The sequence below is a fragment of the Candoia aspera genome, chromosome 2 (assembly GCF_035149785.1).
Source record: "Candoia aspera isolate rCanAsp1 chromosome 2, rCanAsp1.hap2, whole genome shotgun sequence".
NCBI lineage: Eukaryota > Metazoa > Chordata > Lepidosauria > Squamata > Boidae > Candoia > Candoia aspera.
In genome coordinates, this window is record NC_086154.1 from 192,803,245 (window position 1) to 192,822,406 (window position 19,162).

The following is a 19,162-nucleotide window of genomic DNA, read 5'->3' on the forward strand; positions in this document are numbered from 1 at the left end:
CAGCTCCTCTATATGGGTACTTACACAGATGACTGCATAGTAGCAATAGATATATTTCATTCCCAAAGAAAAAGATAATTAACATCCCTCCTCTTATTTTTTATTTCAGTCCTTGTTTAATAAATGCATGCTAGTATAAGAGGAGGTTCTATCAAAATAAGAGGCTTGCATCCTTTTGGGTTGTGTGCTTAGCACACCATATCACTTTCAGAATAAGATGAGTGAATACAATTACCTGCAGAATAATAAGGTAAGATGCAGCTGTGTCTAAATCCTGGGCCATTAAACACTCTTCAAACAAGTCTTTTGGATTTCCAACAGCAGCAAAGAGATAATTCCACAGGGCATATTCTGTCTTCCTAGCACAATGAACAACAGTCTGTAGGAAGAGGGGGAACTCTGTAATAAATTTAGCCACAGTGGGAAGGAGAGGATCGGGAATGGGATCCCGCGAGGTAGCTTCTTCTTCCAGCACTTCATGGAGCATCAGTTCTAGTACATGAGGAAAATATGGTAATGTGGCGCAAGACTGAGCCAAAAGCAAGGCTTGTTCACCCAGGTTCCTCACCAAAAGCTGGCGTAAAATGTGATGGAGGTAGATCTGAGATGTTCTCTCAACAATACAGAAGGGGAAGAGGACCTCTAAATGTTCTATAGCACTGCTGTGAGTGTATAAACAGTCATAAAGCACAGTGTCATTGACAGCACCAAGAACCAAGGCATCTTCAAACAAAACAGCCAAGGGGTAGATATTAATGTGGAAAGGCAACATGATCCGTCTTGAAAGAAAGGAATGTGGTTTGCGATGGTCCCTGGGAAACAAAGGAAGCCAGACTTTCATACCTGATCCCCCGCAGCTGAGCCACAGAGCCTCCAGTAAGTGCCGTTTCTGTTTGTTAGAACGGCATGTTGTCCAAACATTTTCTACAGACTGGGCAAGTACAACAGGAGCACAAAATGGCAGCTGAAAACACAGACATAATATTAATCAACTAGCTAATTTCTCTTGTCCCTTTATACAAGTTCTTCATAAAGTTTTATATGGCAACACAAACAATAACACTGCTGACATCTCATTCTTCCTTACTATAAGCATGATCAAATGTTAGTTTACTAAATTAATGTAATTCTCCCTATTCTCCTCCACAATTTTTTCATATTATCCTGTTACTGCAAGGTATTTTTCCCATATTATTTTTAAATAATCAAAAAACACAGCTCATTATCTATTATTCTTCATTCTGTATTAGCATAAATTGGTCATCAAAGCACAGAAATGAAGGAAAGTTTCAGTTAAAAATAATACAGTTACAATACTGTCTGGTACAGATATTAAATCATTCATTTTTAGCTCCCTTTCTTTCTACATTTATGAAGATACTGCCGTGGTTCACACAGTTAGTTGTGTTTGAAAACAGTCTTGTATATTAATCACTATCATACAATGTTGGGTAAGCAAGTGCTATTTGAAAATAATAACTGAAGCAAATTCTAATTTGCATCTAAAGCAAAGGCAGCTACCGAAAAGCAGTGTTACAAGAATTCACAAAAGTTGCAGCCATTCATTAGCAAAGAATTCTATGTATTTTAATTATAAGATCAACAAAGCATTATACATGTATATTAATTCACAATGTGCATTCCTTTCAGTGACATCTTCCCATAAGTTAACTCACAAGTTTCCTTTGGTTGGGACTGTCTTTTTCTCGTATCTGAGGACCAGATCGATCCCTCTGCACCATGATTAACTGTCCTGCTAAATTTAACATAATGCTCTCTGCTTCACAGGCCTTAAAGAAAAATAAAACTTTATTATTCTTTTTCAACTTTGCAGGAACTACTAGTTTTCTGAAAGTTCAAATGCATCATCGTCAGCACTGTATTTACAAAAGCATACTATTCAGTCTCATTCAGTCCACACTGATCATAGACATAAGCCTGATGATCCAACTGCCTCCTCCGAGAAGTAAAGCTGGCTATCATTCAGCATACTGATAACATTAAACCTTATATCCCCTATCTTGCCCAAGTTTACTTTGATGTTGATCATCACGGTATCATATTGAATCCCTAAGAACCTTACAGGTAAACTCCCATGCAGAACCACAGCAATTTCTCAGTAGCAACATTTTTTCAACCTACTCTACAGGAAGCAGCAAAAATAGCAGTTGAAAGCTGATGTAACAACGTAAAAATTGCTCTAGAGTAGACTGAGCTTGTTCAGTCGCTCCGTCCATTTCCGGATGGTTCGACAAGCTGAGGATTGTTGGACTCCAATTAATTTCAAAAATGCACGCCAAAATTTTGAAGTAAATTGGACGCCTCTATCTGAAATTACACGCATGGGACACCCGCAGATCCGGTAGATGTGATTGAGAAATAATTTTGCTAACTGTTGAGCAGTTGGGATCTTGGCACAAGGTATAAAATGAGCCTGTTTGGAAAATAAATCAATCACAGCCCAAGTAACTTTTATTTTTACTCTTCCAACAACCTTCTAAGAAGCTTGCCCCTAAATTTGTTGGACTGTTTCCCATCACCAAAATCATTAATCCTGTGACATTACAATTACCTCCCACTCTTAAGCGACTTCATCCTGTTTTTCATTGCAGCTTGCTTAAACCAGCCCCAGAACGTTCTAAATGGCACCAGCCTGCATCTACCCCTCCACCCATCATACCTGCTGTGGCATTTTCAAGCTGATGCCTGTCTCTGTTCTTACAGATGTCAAAGTAACAGACACAACAAGGAAAGGGTGAGGAATATAACGTGACATGGAAACCTCTTGCAGAACCTGAATACTAGCAGTAGGATTAGGGCTGAAAGACAAATAAAAGCCCAGTGGTTATTCTCCTAATAGTCCAAAATAATCATCTGTTGTACTTAAAAAAGTACTCCATATATTTATTTATCTGTATGTTAATAACTTTCAGATAATAAAACAATCCTTACCAGACCAAGGTATTGCAAATACTCCATGTAACCAAATAAAGCAAACAGCACTGAAAAGCAAGTCAGAATACAATAGGCTATACACTGAATTATTAACTAGATATTCCTTTGGCAATTTCTTAATGCTACTGGTTAATGAAAATGTTTTTCATATTTAAGGTTAGCTTCCTTGGGTTCCCTCCCATGAAGTATCTGCTGAGCTAAACATGACTTAATGCCTGTAATACTGAACTCTGTGTTAGTGTTTACAAAGTGGTCACATTAGAATGAACAAAAGTGAAATGGACACTACTCAAATCTGATTCAGAGGGTTCCACCAAAGGCTACCTGCACTTCCTTCTCCCTCACCCATGCCCTAAAACTAAAGCAATAATAAAGTAAAACAAATTATATAACACACACACACACACACATATATATAAAATTAACATATATATTCAAAGTATAACATATTCAAAATATACTTACCCATCAGATTTTCTTTTAATACTATAAAGGCAAATGGAACAGTCTGCTCTGAACAAAATTATGATGTCCCGAAAGACACTGATTAATAATGTTTCTGCCTGCACTTTGGTGATATGAGCAAATGCATTGTCCAGATTGGCTGTTCGTAAATATACCCTTAGCTGAAAGAATAATAATGAATATTATTGATCACAAATCTATAAAGAGAATTTAAACTAATTTTCAAGCCCTATCGTTCCATGAGAAACTTACAAAGAAGCCTGGCTGATCTACACTTTGACCAGGAGATTTTCCACAGAATGGATTTTTCATCTGTATCATGATACTAACCTTCTTCATTCACTATCCTTTTCCTCATCCTTACTTGGAATGAGGAAGCAAGAACATTCTAAATGTAGCTGTTCAGCCTTTCTTGTTATCCACATACTCAAAACACAATGCAAAAATAAGAGGCAGACATGTGAACAATTAATTCTACAGTATTAACACATAACTTCCATGGAGGGAACCCTTGAACCATCTTTAGAATGAGAATTCAATTTCTGAACCATCAAACTCATTAGGAATATTAAATTAACATCCCATTGTTTCTGTTCTGATATAAAAACTTAGGGGATTTCTCTTATCCTATGTATATTCCAATATAGTCTGCCATAAAATGTCCTTGGAGTATTAGAATAAATAGACTTTCTTCTCTTGGTTTTATTTGAAAAATATCACTGGGCATTTCTTATCTCGATATGGTAAAATCAGTTGCAACAGAAAAACCCATGTACAAAAATAATAGAATTTTGTGGGATATTGTTTTAACCCTAACACTTTCTGAGTACAGAAAGAAAAATGAAAACAACAAAAAGTTGAAATTTGGGGACATTGTTATTGGTATGCAGGTGACAATGTCCTAACATAACTATGTCACAGGCATATTTCTATTTAACATTGCCATGAAAGTGCACCAATAGGAGAATTTCAATCTTTTATATTCAAGATCTGCCTTACCTCCTCCTGGCGGTCACTTAAGTTATAACATGCAATAACAATGAAGTCATTCCACCATGCTAAGCCTCCAGTAACAGTCATACTTTGTTCCTAAAATTAAAGGGAGAGCTAGAATTATTCAACTTTTTAAAAATCCACCACTTACTCCAACAGCTTATCTATCAAGATTAATACAATTCTGTAACAATAAGAAGATGTTAATAACATTGCTAATAACATTTAGAGATAAACATTAGAATACTAATATTATTGACTTTTGCACAGCCTGAGTATTCTAGAAGTCAATCCTACATTTTTTATTTGCTCAATTTACAAGAATTGCAGGTAAGGGGCTTTGACATCACTGTATAATCTTTAGGGATTGAGCTTGAGAAGATAGCACACAGAAACGTGCTATCCTACTAGAAACAGTGCAAGCTAGAAATGCCCTGTTTTGAATTTGAAAGAGCTGCCTCAAGATAGAGATGGCTGATTTGATTCCACAGGAAATATTCTGATGCTATTCTTAACTTGATGGAATTGTTTTTATGAATTTGGTAAAGTCTGAATAGCATTGGAGCAGCCCCTTTGCAATTAAAAACAGCTGTTTTGAACTCAAAACAAGCCGTTTTCACATTTGAAATATTTTGCATACCTCCCTTGGTACTGAAAGAACAATGCTACTGTCTTACATCTCCAGAAAGCAGAATTTCCCTGGCTAAAGAGCCACACCTGATGTGTCTCTGGCTATAAGGCAAGATGGCTGAATGAGGGGCGTAACTTTATCTAAGTGACATGTGCACAGAGTGGATCTACCATCTACCCCCACTCCCCAATATTGCTCCATGCTGGGGTTTTAAGTTTTAAAAACCAGAGCATGAGAGCAGAAGCAGAGCAAGTTTTGTTTTCCTTCCTGATTCACTTAGTTTATTTTATTTATTACATTATTTAGAACCCACTTTCAGGATAACAAACCTTCCAAACCAGCTAGTAGACAATGTAAATAAAAAATATAATACATATTATTGAGAAACAAACAGAAAACTTCCAGGATCTTTCCTACAGAGCTACTGGTTGTAGCTGCCTTTGGCAGAAGAACCCAGCTAAGCCATTTTCTTGGGGGCTTGCCCATGGTCTCCTTCCCCCCACCTTTATTTAGTATAATCTACCTCCTCTATTCACCAAACTGATACCAAGGGAAGAGAGACAGCTCCACTCTTCTCCAAAATAAATTCTGCCAGAATAGCCAACATTTCTATTTTTCAGCAAAATTACAAGGAATCCTTCAAGGTGCCATATTACAAGGAAGATCTATTTTTACTGGACACTTTTTCCCCCTTCTCCTAAAATATGAAATTCATATCCACCACTGAGTATTGAGACAAGAAACTACTTCTATGAGCCTCATTCTAAATGTTTGATATTTAATACATTTTAATTACATACAACTGATTAGCAGCAGTCTATAAACTGGTAACATTTTTAGACAGTAATGTTTCTTTCCCCACTGATTAAATTATAATCAGCCACTCACCTGGGTAATGTTGCCAAAAAGTTTCCATTTTTTGGAAAGCAGAGAGTAATGTGCAAAACCAAACTTGCCAACTACAGCTACATTCTGCCCCATCTTATCAATGGCTGAAAACTGTGAAGAAAACAAATGCAACTTGTCAGATCCTTATTAAAAGAGGAATTCTTGCACTATTTGCCCTGTTTCATTAATAATGATTTCTAATACAAGCTGCTCCATCCTATTCATTTCTATAAATTGTGAAGTTTATATCTTAATACAATCAAAATTGGAAAGAATTTTAAATTTAAATTTAAAACAATTGTTTTAAAACAGCTCACCCTTATAGGCCAGTTGATCTCTAAATATATATTGTGAATCTTTAAAAGAAGAAAACAAAGCATTATCAAAATTTGTTATGATAACCACACTTCACCAAAGTCAATGGATAAAATATTACATAGCTTCAATTGCAAATGCTTATTTCCAGTTTCAAGACATGATTCTATGGGTCAGTATGTCTATAGGAGATATTCAGAATTTTTAGAATATCAGACTGACTGAAAAGGATAAGCTTGTTTATAATAAAAGGTCAGTCCAATTATCACTACTACTGATAGGGTTTGCATATAGTTTGTCTCAAAATGTTTAAAATTGAATACCTTTTGATAGGAACAATATATGCCACAATAACGATGTATTTTTAATAAAGAGAAATAAGATTGGAAACACCATGAGTTTGTATGCCAAATATACAAATAATTTATCATACTATGCAAGCCTATCAAAATCATCATCCAGTACAGATCCTTTTGTATTGCTTATTTTACTACCCAGTCTCTGATATTATCAAGTGTATGTTTCTTCCATATAAATTTTCAGTCCCCAAATCTGAAAGGTTACTTGATCTATGGTTACATTTTTATATGCAAATCAGCTGTTGAATCTTTCCAAATTATTCTTTATTTTCTGCCTTTCCCTTCACTGTTACTCTCTCACTTTGTTTTAAATCTAGCACCCTCCGTGAAGGTCTTTTTGTAAAAGCCACAATTAGATGGAGGCCAAAGATAATGGGACCTGTCTCTTCCCTAACTCCAATAAGAATGGAACCCTCCTACAGTGGTTCCCGAGAAATATTATAAAGTGAGCTCTAAACATGGAGCTACAATTTAATGTGTAGTTTGGCCCCTAAGGGAATCAGGTCTTTTGAATTCCTTCTGCTGAGAGGTTGACTTGACTATCAGAAACATTTTAATCTTGAAAGAAATTAGATCTTAAAATTCACGTGAATATTTATCCATCTGATAGCTAATGACTTTTATTAACTGTCTATCCTATGTTTAATGATTTGGTGGAACATTAACAGCCAAATTGTTTATTATTATTTGATTTTACACCCTACCTACCCCAAAGAGCATTCAAGGAAGTGAATGGTCTAAAACAAACAAGTAAAAGCCAAATAAAACAACTAAAATAATACTATAAATCAAAAGGCTGGCTGAAGAACCAGCTTTTAATTCTTCTTCAGAAATGCAGAGGTTGAAAACTAAACTGGTGACTAAAATTCCACAGCTTGTGGACTGATGCAAGGACAAGGCCCTCTCCTGCCTGCTTGACAGACCAGCCTTTGTAACCATGAACACCTGAAATTAAGTGTGTATGTTAGCCAATCCACTTGTCAGATGAACAGCCAATGACCTACTTGAGCCTGAGTGGAGAAGTAATAATTATTTTACTAGGTTTTATATAGCTGTACACTATTATACGAGGTCAGCATATTCAAACTTTTCACAAAATTGATTGGCATGTATATTTTATTTTTCTATAAGGAATGTAAGTAAAAACTTTCAGTTAGACTTCCAGTGGGAACAGGGTGGACTGAACAGCTGTGCCTGCAAGCTCCACGGGCAGAACTGGCATCGTGGCAGTTTTTTCAGGCTCAGGCTGGTTTCTCCTGAAGCCCAGGAGTGTTTTTCTAGACCAAGGAAAATGCTTGGAATCGACCCATTTGCCTCCAGACGGCGAGTTGCAGCCAGGAGATAGTAAACAGCATCTGTGATCAATGGGTAAGACTTCACCGGAAGGCTGGGATATCACCATTGCTAAGCCATGCTGCAGCCTTAAAGGGACATTAAGTCCAGCCACCCCATTTCTAAAGTACCCAATTTTATTTTTTTTTAAGTATTTCTACCCTAAGAGAGACTTTCTACATTAAGGAGAAACCATCTCTCTTGATGCTTATAATTATTTTCGTGATTTTTAATTTTTTTTAAAAGCTTTAGATTTTGCTATCTATCCAATACTAAGGAGGGTTGAGAGTATGTTATCATCTCCCTGTTATTATTTTTGTGCTAATTTTGAAGATTTTTGTATTTTTCCTTCACACTGAATCTGCCATTCTGTACTTTTACTTTCCTGCTGTTACTTTCTCTAGGGAACTGTCTGTGATCTTAACCCAGTTCAGAAATGTTCCATTAACTTTTACTTCTGCCAGTTAAGTATCTAGGGGGCGCCATAACTTACTGCCTCAGACATGGATGATCTTAACCAGGCTTTCTCTGACTTTCACCAAGATATTAAAGCAGATATTAAGCAGATTTTTCTGATTCCTGCCAAGTTATTATGCAAGACATTCAGAGCATTGTGGAAAATATGTGGTCTAAAATGTGCCATCGGTTGGGGATGTTGTGGATGGAACCGAAGAATCTAACAGCGATGGAAATGTCTCCCCTAAGAATGAGATTTGAGTTTCTGTTGAAATCCTGGATGAAATTGACAGTGCTGAGCTGAAGAACTTAAACTGAGAAATTGAGCTGCAAGACATGAGTGAATCTGACTTTCTGATGGAATGTTATGGAAAAGAAGGGGTTATTATGTATGGGAGGTTTTTTGAAGAGAAGGCTGTGTTTGTGAGGGGACCAGTTGGGCTGTTTAATTTCTTTAAAAAAATAGCTCTGTGTTTATTATGGGGATATGTAAATGTTTTGGTCTATTTTGAAGTGGGTTAAAGGACCAAAAATATTTATTTGGATGGTCTTTGGCTTTGGATGACGTTACTTATTGTTAATTATTGGGATTATGATTATTAAGGTTTTTAAAAATTAATATTACTTCATGTTTCTTGTATTATTAATTATAATCGCAGACAATTTACATCCTTTTTTATTTTTGATCCTTATTATAGTAGACAGGGGGGACGCAGTGGTGCTGCGGGTTAAACCGCTGAGCTGTCGATCGGAAGGTCGGCGGTTCGAAACTGCGCGGCGGGGTGAGCTCCCGTTGCTCGTCCCAGCTCCTGCTCACCTAGCAGTTCGAAAACATGCAAATGTGAGTAGATCAATAGGTACCGCTTCGGCGGGAAGGTAACAGCGTTCCGTGTCGTCATGCTGGCCACATGACCCGGAAGTGTCTATGGACAACGCTGGCTCCAAGGCTTAGAAACGGAGATGAGCACCGCCCCCTAGAGTCGGACACGACTGGACTTTACGTCAAGGGAAACCTTTACCTTTACCTTTATAGTAGACAGGAATGTATAGAATAGTAGTAGGAAGGGAATAATAGTAATTGGTATGTTGGGGGGAAGCTGATTAGGTGATTTATACTTTTTCCTTTTCTTTTAATATAAAGGGAGGGAGCAATGGTATTTAGTGTTTTTTATAATGTGCTAAGGGGTTGACTTGTAGAAATAATGTGATTTTGGTTTAATTTAGAGTAAGGGATTGATTATGGAAAATTGCTGTATATCCCTGATGTTTAAAGTCAGAAGTCACTTCTTTCTGTAATCTATTTAAAATTTTTCTCTTGTGTTTTCACACATTTTTTAGTTCTTTTTTGTAGTTTTTTTTCTGTATCTTTTATCTTTTTCTGAAATTTAATAAAATTATTTTTAAAAAAACTTTCAGTTAGGACGTTCTAACGGGACACGGTGGCGCTGCGGGTTAAACCGCTGAGCTGCTGAGCTTGCCGATCGGAAGGTCGGCGGTTCGAATCTGCGTGACGGGGTGAACTCCCGTTGCTAGTCCCAGCTCCTGCCAACCTAGCAGTTCGAAAACATGCAAATGTGAGTAGATTAATAGGTACCGCTTTGGCGGGCAGGTAACGGCGTTCCATGTAGTCATGCCGGCCACATGACCACGGAACTGTCTACGGACAAATGCCAGCTCTTCGGCTTTGAAACAGAGATGAGCACCGCCCCCTAGAGTCGGACACGACTGGACTTAATGTCAAGGGAAACCTTTACCTTTACTAGGATGTTCTAACAGTAAAGATGTTTTGATCTTAGTAGACAATGGCTATTATAAAGCTGAACAGGGGTTTTTTGAGAGTCACACTCAAAGTTCCAAGCAGTTTAGAATGTAGTCTTGGGAAGTCATTGGTTTTCATTTGATCTTCTCTTACAGCAAATGCTGACAGGCATTCAAAAAATAAGATATGAAAAAAGGAAGCAGTAAAGTGCCAAGAGAGAAAGTTACCTGTACAACATGCCAATGTCTGTGCCCTAATAGAGCGCTTAAACCCTGAGAATCTAAGCTCCCATATGAAAATTGGCCTCTTTCTCTGACAGGCTTATGTTCAGCATGTGCTGAGGAACTTCTAGGATTCTGAGCTTGCACTACATCACCACAGTTCAAGTACAAGCGATCTTCTCCCTGAAGAAGGACCTGCTCCTGGCTGCTCTGTGAATAAACAAATAAAACCAGCACTTCAGATAGTGAACAGTAACATAAATAAAGTTTCAAGGAAAATAAGGAAACCAAATAAAACTGGAAAAATATTATTTAAAAGTGGTACTTTAATTTTTGAAATAATGTTTGCACAGCAATATAATTATATACTATTTTATTTACATTAAAAAAACAATTTTAATGTAATGCAATCAAAATTAGGCAATGTTTTGACCAAAAAGATAATAAAAGTGATCTAGCACTACAAATCATTAAACATGAATACTTACTATGCAAGGATTAACTGTGAGTGCACTTTTGATGAACTGAAATTGCAAAATACCAAAATGCTGCCCTTTGTTTTTGCTCTCAGGCACTGAATTCCCAGCATTATTTGCATCGATTACCCATAGATGATAACCTTCTGATCCCCAGCTCTAAGAAGAAAAAGAAAAAAATAGAGTGCATCGTTTAAAACAACTGAAACAGTGGAATGGAGAAATATTGTGTAAAATGTTTCAACTCAATGAATGTTTAATATAAAGTTGTCAAATAAATATTGACAACAATAAATGTGATGAACAGCACAATCCTCCTCCCTTTCCCACCATTTTCAGATCTTTCCACCATTCGGTATACTGCATGGAGCCATATGCTGAGAGAAGCAGCAGACAAAATTGCTGCCCCAAGGATAGCCTTGTTCTCTGAAATATTAGTAGTATCTGCTGAGCACAGGTATCCACAACATATTCCAGTTCCTATGAAGTGAATAGCCTTGTTATTTTGACAGAAGAAACTACATACTTTGATTTTCTAAGATTTGTCTCAGATAAGAAATATAATTTGGTAAGCCTTATGGACCCAAATATTTGTGTAAATTAGGTAAAGAAAATAACTTGATAACACTTAAATCATAACTTTGATGCAGAAAGAGGCTCAAGAACAGTGGATAAATCACTGGGAAAGTATTAGAATAAAAGGTAATTGTGTGTGCCTACATGAAAGAGAGAAAGAGAGACTAGGAAGATAATAATAAATGATGCTCACCATAGAGCTGATCTTTAGAGGGTCCTTTTTAGTACCATCAGTTCGGTGACTAAAATAAACAGCACAAACAAAACACTAGATTCAAATATAGGATATTAAACAGGCTTTAAAATGACTTGGTCTTTTAATGCAATACATATGTGCTAATAAAGAGACATTTTAATTCCCTATTTCCAAGCCCCTCCTTTTCATCCTTGATATATCAAAACAAAATAGCCAACCTTAGAAAAATAGGTATGAGACATAACAAATATTTGCCCGCCCCTATTCTAGGGATCTTTAGTGTCATTTGCACTTTTCTACTAGTTTAAAAGTATCACATAGTATCAGTTTTATCAACTCCAACTACTGTACTAGCCAAACAGCCATGAGGAAGCTCTTCTGTAGCTATTAAAAACAATCCCACCCTGAATGTAGAAGGTATAAGCAGCAAATAAAAATGTAGATCTATATTTTGTACAACAGAGACTAAAGACAGAAATTGGTTTTGTAGTAAAGCCTCTCATTGACATGTTAAACTTATCAGTTACCAAAATAATGTGGAGGCAGCAGTGAACATTTTACTTCACTAACTCAGTCAATAGTATATCATAAGATATTAAACAGCTAAGAAAACAAAATAGTTTTCAAAACTTCATGTGTAGTAAATAAAAAGTTGAATAGCAGAAACACTTTTCTGTTAAACTTTCTAATATGAAACACAAGTTACTTACATGAAGTCACCTCCTAGAGTACAAATAAGCTGGGCACCAAATACACTCCATAAAGACAGGCCTCCACATTCCCAGGTCACCGTAACAACACAATTATCAGGAGACCATCTGATTAGTTTAACAGCTCCTGTTTTGTTCCAAATATCTATTGAAAAACAGAAATTATAGGCAGATTTTAAAAAATGTACAGCTTATTTAACTATTTTGAAGATAGATAGTAGTTGAGTAATATTTATTTGTTGTTAGCATATTTAACTCCCACTTTTCTTCCGGGAGCTCAAAATGACACACAAGGGAATCAGTTCAATCCCACAACCACTATTCTCTTGGGGTGAGAAAGAGAGACTAAGCTACAAGGTGAAGGGAGAACTGTAGTTCATTGGCTCTGTGGAGTAGGTAACACACACACACACAAAATATTAATCCTCACAAGATGCAATTTAATTTCATTAAGCTCAATACAGTTTCATCCTCCTCATATAGTGAAAGTAGTGTATAAAAGCAGAGTGAGAAGTCATCAGGGTGAATGGAAAACACACATCTCCATTCTGCCCTCTCTCTTTCCTCAGTACAAGTTATTCTTGCTTCAAGATATGAAGAACTTAACCAGGCAGAGTTCTTAGCTCAGTCATCATAGATTTTTGGAGCCCTGCCACAATTCCTTTTCAGGCTAGTAAAAGATATTGGAACAGCATAAGCAAGCCTTGTAACTATTTCCAAGCAGGTCTGATTTCTCTAACAAGCCTATAGTCAGAACACAATACCCAGAAGTGCAAAATAAGATTTATAACCTTTTAAACTATGTCTTAGATGTATAAAAGTTGGTGCAAAGGGAACCTTTTTTTCTGGTAACCAGCCACTAGATTTCTGTTTTTATGACTAAGTAAACAATGCATTCATACTGGGTAACTAGTAGAACAAATCTGGGCTGAAAAACCATTATGGCCACTAGATGAAAGATAAGAACTGTGGCAATAGCTAGAGGTTATTGGATTTTTTTCAGCTCACCTATGCTAGTTCTATTACTGGTTAACAAACAGCTGTTCACTCCTTCTTAAAAGAAAGAAGTTACTGTGTCTTTATAGAGATGGTACTACCATGAGCACAATGTTGCCAACCTGACTGTACTTTATAAAGGGTGATACAATGATGTTCTAAATTTTTGTCAGACATATATTGTCCTTTAATAAAGGCATTAAAATTAGTCATGAAAACATGGCTCTGACCTAGAGAACTGTATGGGATATATATAACTGAATGTACATTAACTCAGATGATTGGATATGTACAGCCTTTTGGACTGCCACTGTCCGCCATACTGTTTGTTATAAATGAATCAAGTTAGGATATCACCCAAAAGAAGACAACCCAACCTGAACTTTAATATGATAGGACTTACCAGGATATTGCTTGGGTGTTAGTTCCAGTTTGTGAGACAGTTGCATGGCCCCTGTGGAATGATCTATTGTATAAACTTGCACAGAACCACTAGGAAAGAATGAACACAGGCAATACTGAGAAGAATTTTAAAAATAAGCTAATCAGGTGAGAATCTGAATTTACAGAATTCGAATCCCACTTCATATAATCAATTCAAAGATATCATTTCATTCAAAGGGAAACAAATGTTACCATCATACTAGGGCTGTGCAGAGAGCCTGATTCAAAGGGAAAAAGTGATTTGGGCATGAATGTAGCACCTGCAGGCATCTCCTTAAACCAATTCCAGGTTTAAGATATGACTTCTTGAAAGAATTGCTGATGGGTGCTATATGAACACCCTGCATCCAACTAAATCCACTGGGATCTACTGGACAAATACATGTGCACAGTACTTGTTAGGTTAGATTGTGTCCTAACAGCCAGGAACCACGCTGAGAAAAGGAATAGGTCTCTAGTGCTTTATTACTGCTACATAGACAGAAAATCCTAACAAACTGAAGAAGCGTGGGAAAAACCCAGACAGATAAACCCCAAAAGTTAAGGCGGGTCTGATCTGTGTCTCTTTGAATGGCTGCTTAACTCCTCAGTACTACGCATGCGTTTTCCCCCCTGGATAGGGGCCCCCTCCTGCTCACCATCAGTACTCATGACAGATTGGTTGGTTTTCTTAGTTATTTATTCCTTTATATCCTACTTTTTCCTTCCAAAACAGAATCTCCCCTTCTAGCTAATAAACCAAATTTAAAATAATCATAAAAATAAAATAAATTCAGCCCAAGATACAAAAGACAGCACTTAACGATTTGTACTGATACACTCTTCAAGGATCACCACTTTTATACCATGCAGCAGTTAACTTAGAAATGCAATTAATATGAAATTTTTTTAGATACCAACAGAATGATCACAAAGCAGAAAGATCTAAGATTCTGGTACATTAACTTCCACAGTGCCATTTCATATTATAATACTGAAAAAACCTTCTTATGTTGTGCCACACTCCACCTTGAATACTGTGTCTACTTCTGGTCACCACACTTTATTCAGAATTCAGAAAACTTGAAAAGTTTTAGGAAAGGATAACAAGGATATTTAATGCACTAAAAACTAAGTCTTATGAAGAGAGATTGGAGAAGTTTGGCACATTTAGCCTTGAGGAGAATGAAGGGGATATGATAGCACTCTTCAAATATCTGGAAGAATGTCACACAAAAGGTCAAAACATGTTCTACATCAGTACAATATATAAGGCATATAATAATCAACTTAACTTATAGGAAGGCAAATTGTAAGAAAAAACTTCCCAAATGTCAGAACAACATCCCATATTTCAAAACTACCACTCTAAAATGTTTTGAGCATTCTACCACAGGGAAAAAAAAGCAATTCAGAGCAAGCCTGAAGCATAAAAACTTGGGCTGATAATCCATTTTGAGTGCTATCAACCACAAATCTTAGCTGCAGGGATGATGGTGATGATGATGATATTTTAATTCCATAATAAAAATGGAAACAATTGTTAACCACACTTTTTGCAGACTAAGCCATAGAACAGAGAAGAAGCAATAGTGGATGGATTCACTTCAACTGTCATGAGTACTGATGGTGAGCAGGAAGGGGCCTCTATCCAGGGGGGAAAACGCATGCGTAGTACTGAGGAGTTAAGCAGCCATTCAAAGAGACACAGATCAGACCCGCCTTAACCTTTGGGGTTTATCTGTCTGGGTTTTTCCCATGCTTCTTCAGTTTGTTAGGATTTTCTGTCTAATGTAGCAGTAATAAAGTACTAGAGACCTATTCCTTGTCTCAGTGTGGTTCCTGGCTGTTAGGACATCAACTCAAGTCTATTTTTACTATAACAACAGCAAAAATACACTTGAGTTACTAATTTGAGGCTTTTTTCTAAGACCATACTTGTACAGTACATGTTTTGCATCTAATATCACTCAATGAACACAACGGATTTGTTGCATTTAGTAACCTGAACATTCCACATTATGGCAACAACTGTTAATGTATGAAATGAAAACACAATGATAGAACCCATTAACTTCTATTAAAGAATTTAAAAACAGCAGAATTTAAAAACATTTACTTCTACCTAATGTCATTAATAAGTACATAATTAATAACTTCATAAACAAGAGTGTTTTCCCCAAAATATGATAGGCTTTGGATTTCTACAGGTAGTCCTCGACTTATGACCTCTATTTGAGTGACCATTTGAAGTTACGACAGTGCTGAACGAATGACTTACGACCAGTCCCTGAAGTTATGGCTGTTACAGCACCCCCGTGGTCACATGATCATAATCTGGGCGCTTGGCAACCCGTTTGCACTATGACTGGTTGCCAAGCACCCCGCAATCACATGATCGCCATTTGCAATCTTCCCTGCCGGCTTCCCCAGAAAGTCAATGGGGAAGCCAGCAGGGAAGTTGCAAGTTGCTGGGCTAAGTCTCCTCCACCTGCACCCCCTCCCCACCCCCTCTGTGCTTGTGCTGCACCAGCCACTTGCGCACCCCCACACACCCTTCCTGATGCGTGCTGCACCCCCATGCGCCTTCCCCAACCCTTGAAGCACCTCTCATGCACCCCCATGCATCCTTCCTGGCCCACACTGCACCCCCACGCACCCTTCGCCACCCGTACCCCCACGCACACTTCCCAACCTATGCTGTACCCCCTCACTCCCTCCTCCACCTGGCAGCAGCCACTTACCTGCCTGCTGGCTTGGGCCATGCTGCTGGCATCCTGACCTTGGTTGTAGGAAGCCGGCAGGAAGTTGCCTCGCCTAACGACCATGGGTTTCAGTTAACAACAGCAACTGGGACTGCAGGGATTGCCGTCACTAAGCGATGCAGTTGCACTTTATGAATGGATCACTTAGTGATGGGAATTCCAGTCCCAATTGTTATCATAAGTTGAGGACTACCTGTATTTAAAAACTAATGTAATGCCCTCCTACAGAAGAAATGATAATTAGGAATTCAGGAACTTTAGCACAGCTGCAGTTTTATACTCAGATAATCTACGAAGAATATATTCAAATTCTGAGCTAAGATATTCAACTTACTTTGCACATCCAAATGCCATTAATCTGTATTTGTTGTTTATAGCCACACAGGTCCCATCTAAAACTTCCTGTGCCCAAACACCATGGAGCTGCTGCAAGAAGTATTTTATCCAAGTTATCTCTTTAGCTTTCAACACATTTTGTTATACCTTAAAATGAGGCATGACTACATGTCTTCTTTAACTTACCAATAGTGAAAAGCACTGGAAATACAGTTTAACAGGAAATACAGTAACAGTTATTTTCATAGCGATCCTCAACACCCATATTGATGTAATGGGAAGCCTGCTTACACTAATGTCTGTGACAAAGCATCCAAATCTTAATCAAAATTGTATCTTGCTTGAAAAACCACACAGTACACCAAATTGTTTAGGATTCCTTTGAACAGTATGTTCAAGGCATAATCAATGCACACCATGATTCTTAATATCTTCAATAATTTATATGAAATTTAGCAATTTTCTAAATGTTAAATAAGTATTGAAAAGAAACTGCTAACAGATTACTGTGAACATCTGACGTAATAGACTTCAGATGTGACAGATCAAATCTGTTCTTGGACTTAACTCCAAAGTAATGTTTCCATTACTGCTGTAATCTATACCAAATCTACTGTTTCCAAAGTCTGGCCAGAAAACTGATATAATCTCTATACTACTAAAACTCTCATTGTGTTTATCCATTTGTTTGTTTGTACCCTCAAGTTAGCCCAAGTGGTGCATTATACCACAACAATTTTTGAATCAAGGAACTTAAAATCCTCTAACTTAAAGAATATGTAAAAAATCCAGGACCTATTACTCTTGTGGAATTGAAATTTCCACAATGTTCAGACCAGTTTTATTCACAAAGTTGTGGCCATTGCAGCATCACGTGATCGTGATTTCCAATGCTCCCTATCAGCTTCCCACAAGCAAAGTCAATGGGGAAACCAGCAGGAACTCAGAAGTCGCTCCCGCTCCCACTGCTTTTTTGTCGTCCGTGGTCATTCTTTTATCTGTTTAGGTAAGTAAGTACTGATTTATTACTGAAGTTTGTTTGCCACTACAATTATTTTTCTATTTATGATATGATATATACTCTTCTTAGATGATCACGGGACCGTCCAGCATTGGGTAAGAAAAATATGGTCAGCCTAAAATTTAATGTTCATTCTGGTCACATCAGGCTGCACTACCTTTCTCTCAAAGGATGACCCAACAGGTCACAGGGTTGTCTAGTTTACAGCTTTCTGTTATGACCTAATTGTTGTTTTACATAATTTGGAACAGTTCAAATCTTCTGTGAAGAAGTGCCAATTATGTAACTAAGCAAATGATATAAATTATGTAAATTCAAAGTTAACAGGCTTTTGGTTTTAATGGATATCCATTTCTTCAAATGGACCATTAAACTGAGTTTTTATTGTATAATAAACAGAACAAGTATCATGCATTTTAAAATACTTGTGTTTATATAGTGCTAAATGACAATCCTTTTTAAAGAAATAATGTATAAATGATGCACAAAGGAACATATTTTTTAAGGAAATAAATTTACAAGGAACAAAATAATACAGCTCAAATTTATTAACAGAATATAATAGTATGAGATTAGGAAACAAGCTGATATTCTAGAAATAATACTTGTCTATTTTCCCTTTCCTCTATAGGCCTGAGCAGAATCTCCCACATAATCCTGAAGAATTTGCTATTCTTCTGAAATAGATTTTCAGGAGAAATGAAAGGAGAGGATTGAGTAGGCTAAGATTTCCTTCTCACCCATTCATCTAGCAGAAATATGCTCTTTGGTTAGGGGCATTCTATGATTGGAAAAGGCACTCTACTTGAGAAGAGATAATCTTGCATTAATATCCTACTGCAAAAAAAGTGAATAACTCATTTTATTTAGAATCTTTCTGTAAAATAACCCTGTTTTCTAGTAAACAAGGTAACTGCATAAATTTCCACAATTTCTCAGGGATATCTAAATATTTTTAATTAAATAGTTTACAACAGATGTACAAATATTTTGATATATCTTGGAAAAGCCATGCAAACCACTATTGAACTGCTGAGAAATCTTACCTCTGCTGTGAATCCACTTGACATTGGTGTAATAAAACCAACTCTACCATCATTAAACACTACAGCAAATCCATCAAGAGTAGCACAGTATTCCATATTTCTTATGTGTACATTTTCAAAACCTAAAAAAGAACCTGGTAATGAACACAATTATTAAAAGCTGCCATTACTATAGTGCAAGATCTCTTCATCAGTTCTATTTCCACATAATACTACAAGAAATGGGGACTATTGCTTTGAGTT

General features: G+C 36.9%; 1 protein-coding gene across 1 annotated transcript in view; it reads right to left on the reverse strand.

Annotated features, from left to right (window-relative positions):
* Window positions 1-19,162, reverse strand: part of RIC1 (RIC1 homolog, RAB6A GEF complex partner 1) — a 70,837-nt gene that overhangs the window by 12,787 nt on the left and 38,888 nt on the right. The window contains exons 6-19 of the mRNA XM_063295072.1: window positions 18,920-19,053; window positions 16,851-16,942; window positions 13,732-13,820; window positions 12,333-12,477; window positions 11,620-11,668; window positions 10,863-11,009; window positions 10,381-10,584; window positions 6,250-6,288; window positions 5,933-6,043; window positions 4,420-4,509; window positions 3,421-3,581; window positions 2,681-2,819; window positions 1,677-1,790; window positions 236-964 (exon numbers count right to left, since the gene is read on the reverse strand). Coding sequence (XP_063151142.1) covers window positions 236-964; window positions 1,677-1,790; window positions 2,681-2,819; window positions 3,421-3,581; window positions 4,420-4,509; window positions 5,933-6,043; window positions 6,250-6,288; window positions 10,381-10,584; window positions 10,863-11,009; window positions 11,620-11,668; window positions 12,333-12,477; window positions 13,732-13,820; window positions 16,851-16,942; window positions 18,920-19,053 — 2,243 coding nt within the window. The remainder of the gene's footprint in view (window positions 1-235; window positions 965-1,676; window positions 1,791-2,680; window positions 2,820-3,420; window positions 3,582-4,419; window positions 4,510-5,932; window positions 6,044-6,249; window positions 6,289-10,380; window positions 10,585-10,862; window positions 11,010-11,619; window positions 11,669-12,332; window positions 12,478-13,731; window positions 13,821-16,850; window positions 16,943-18,919; window positions 19,054-19,162) is intronic.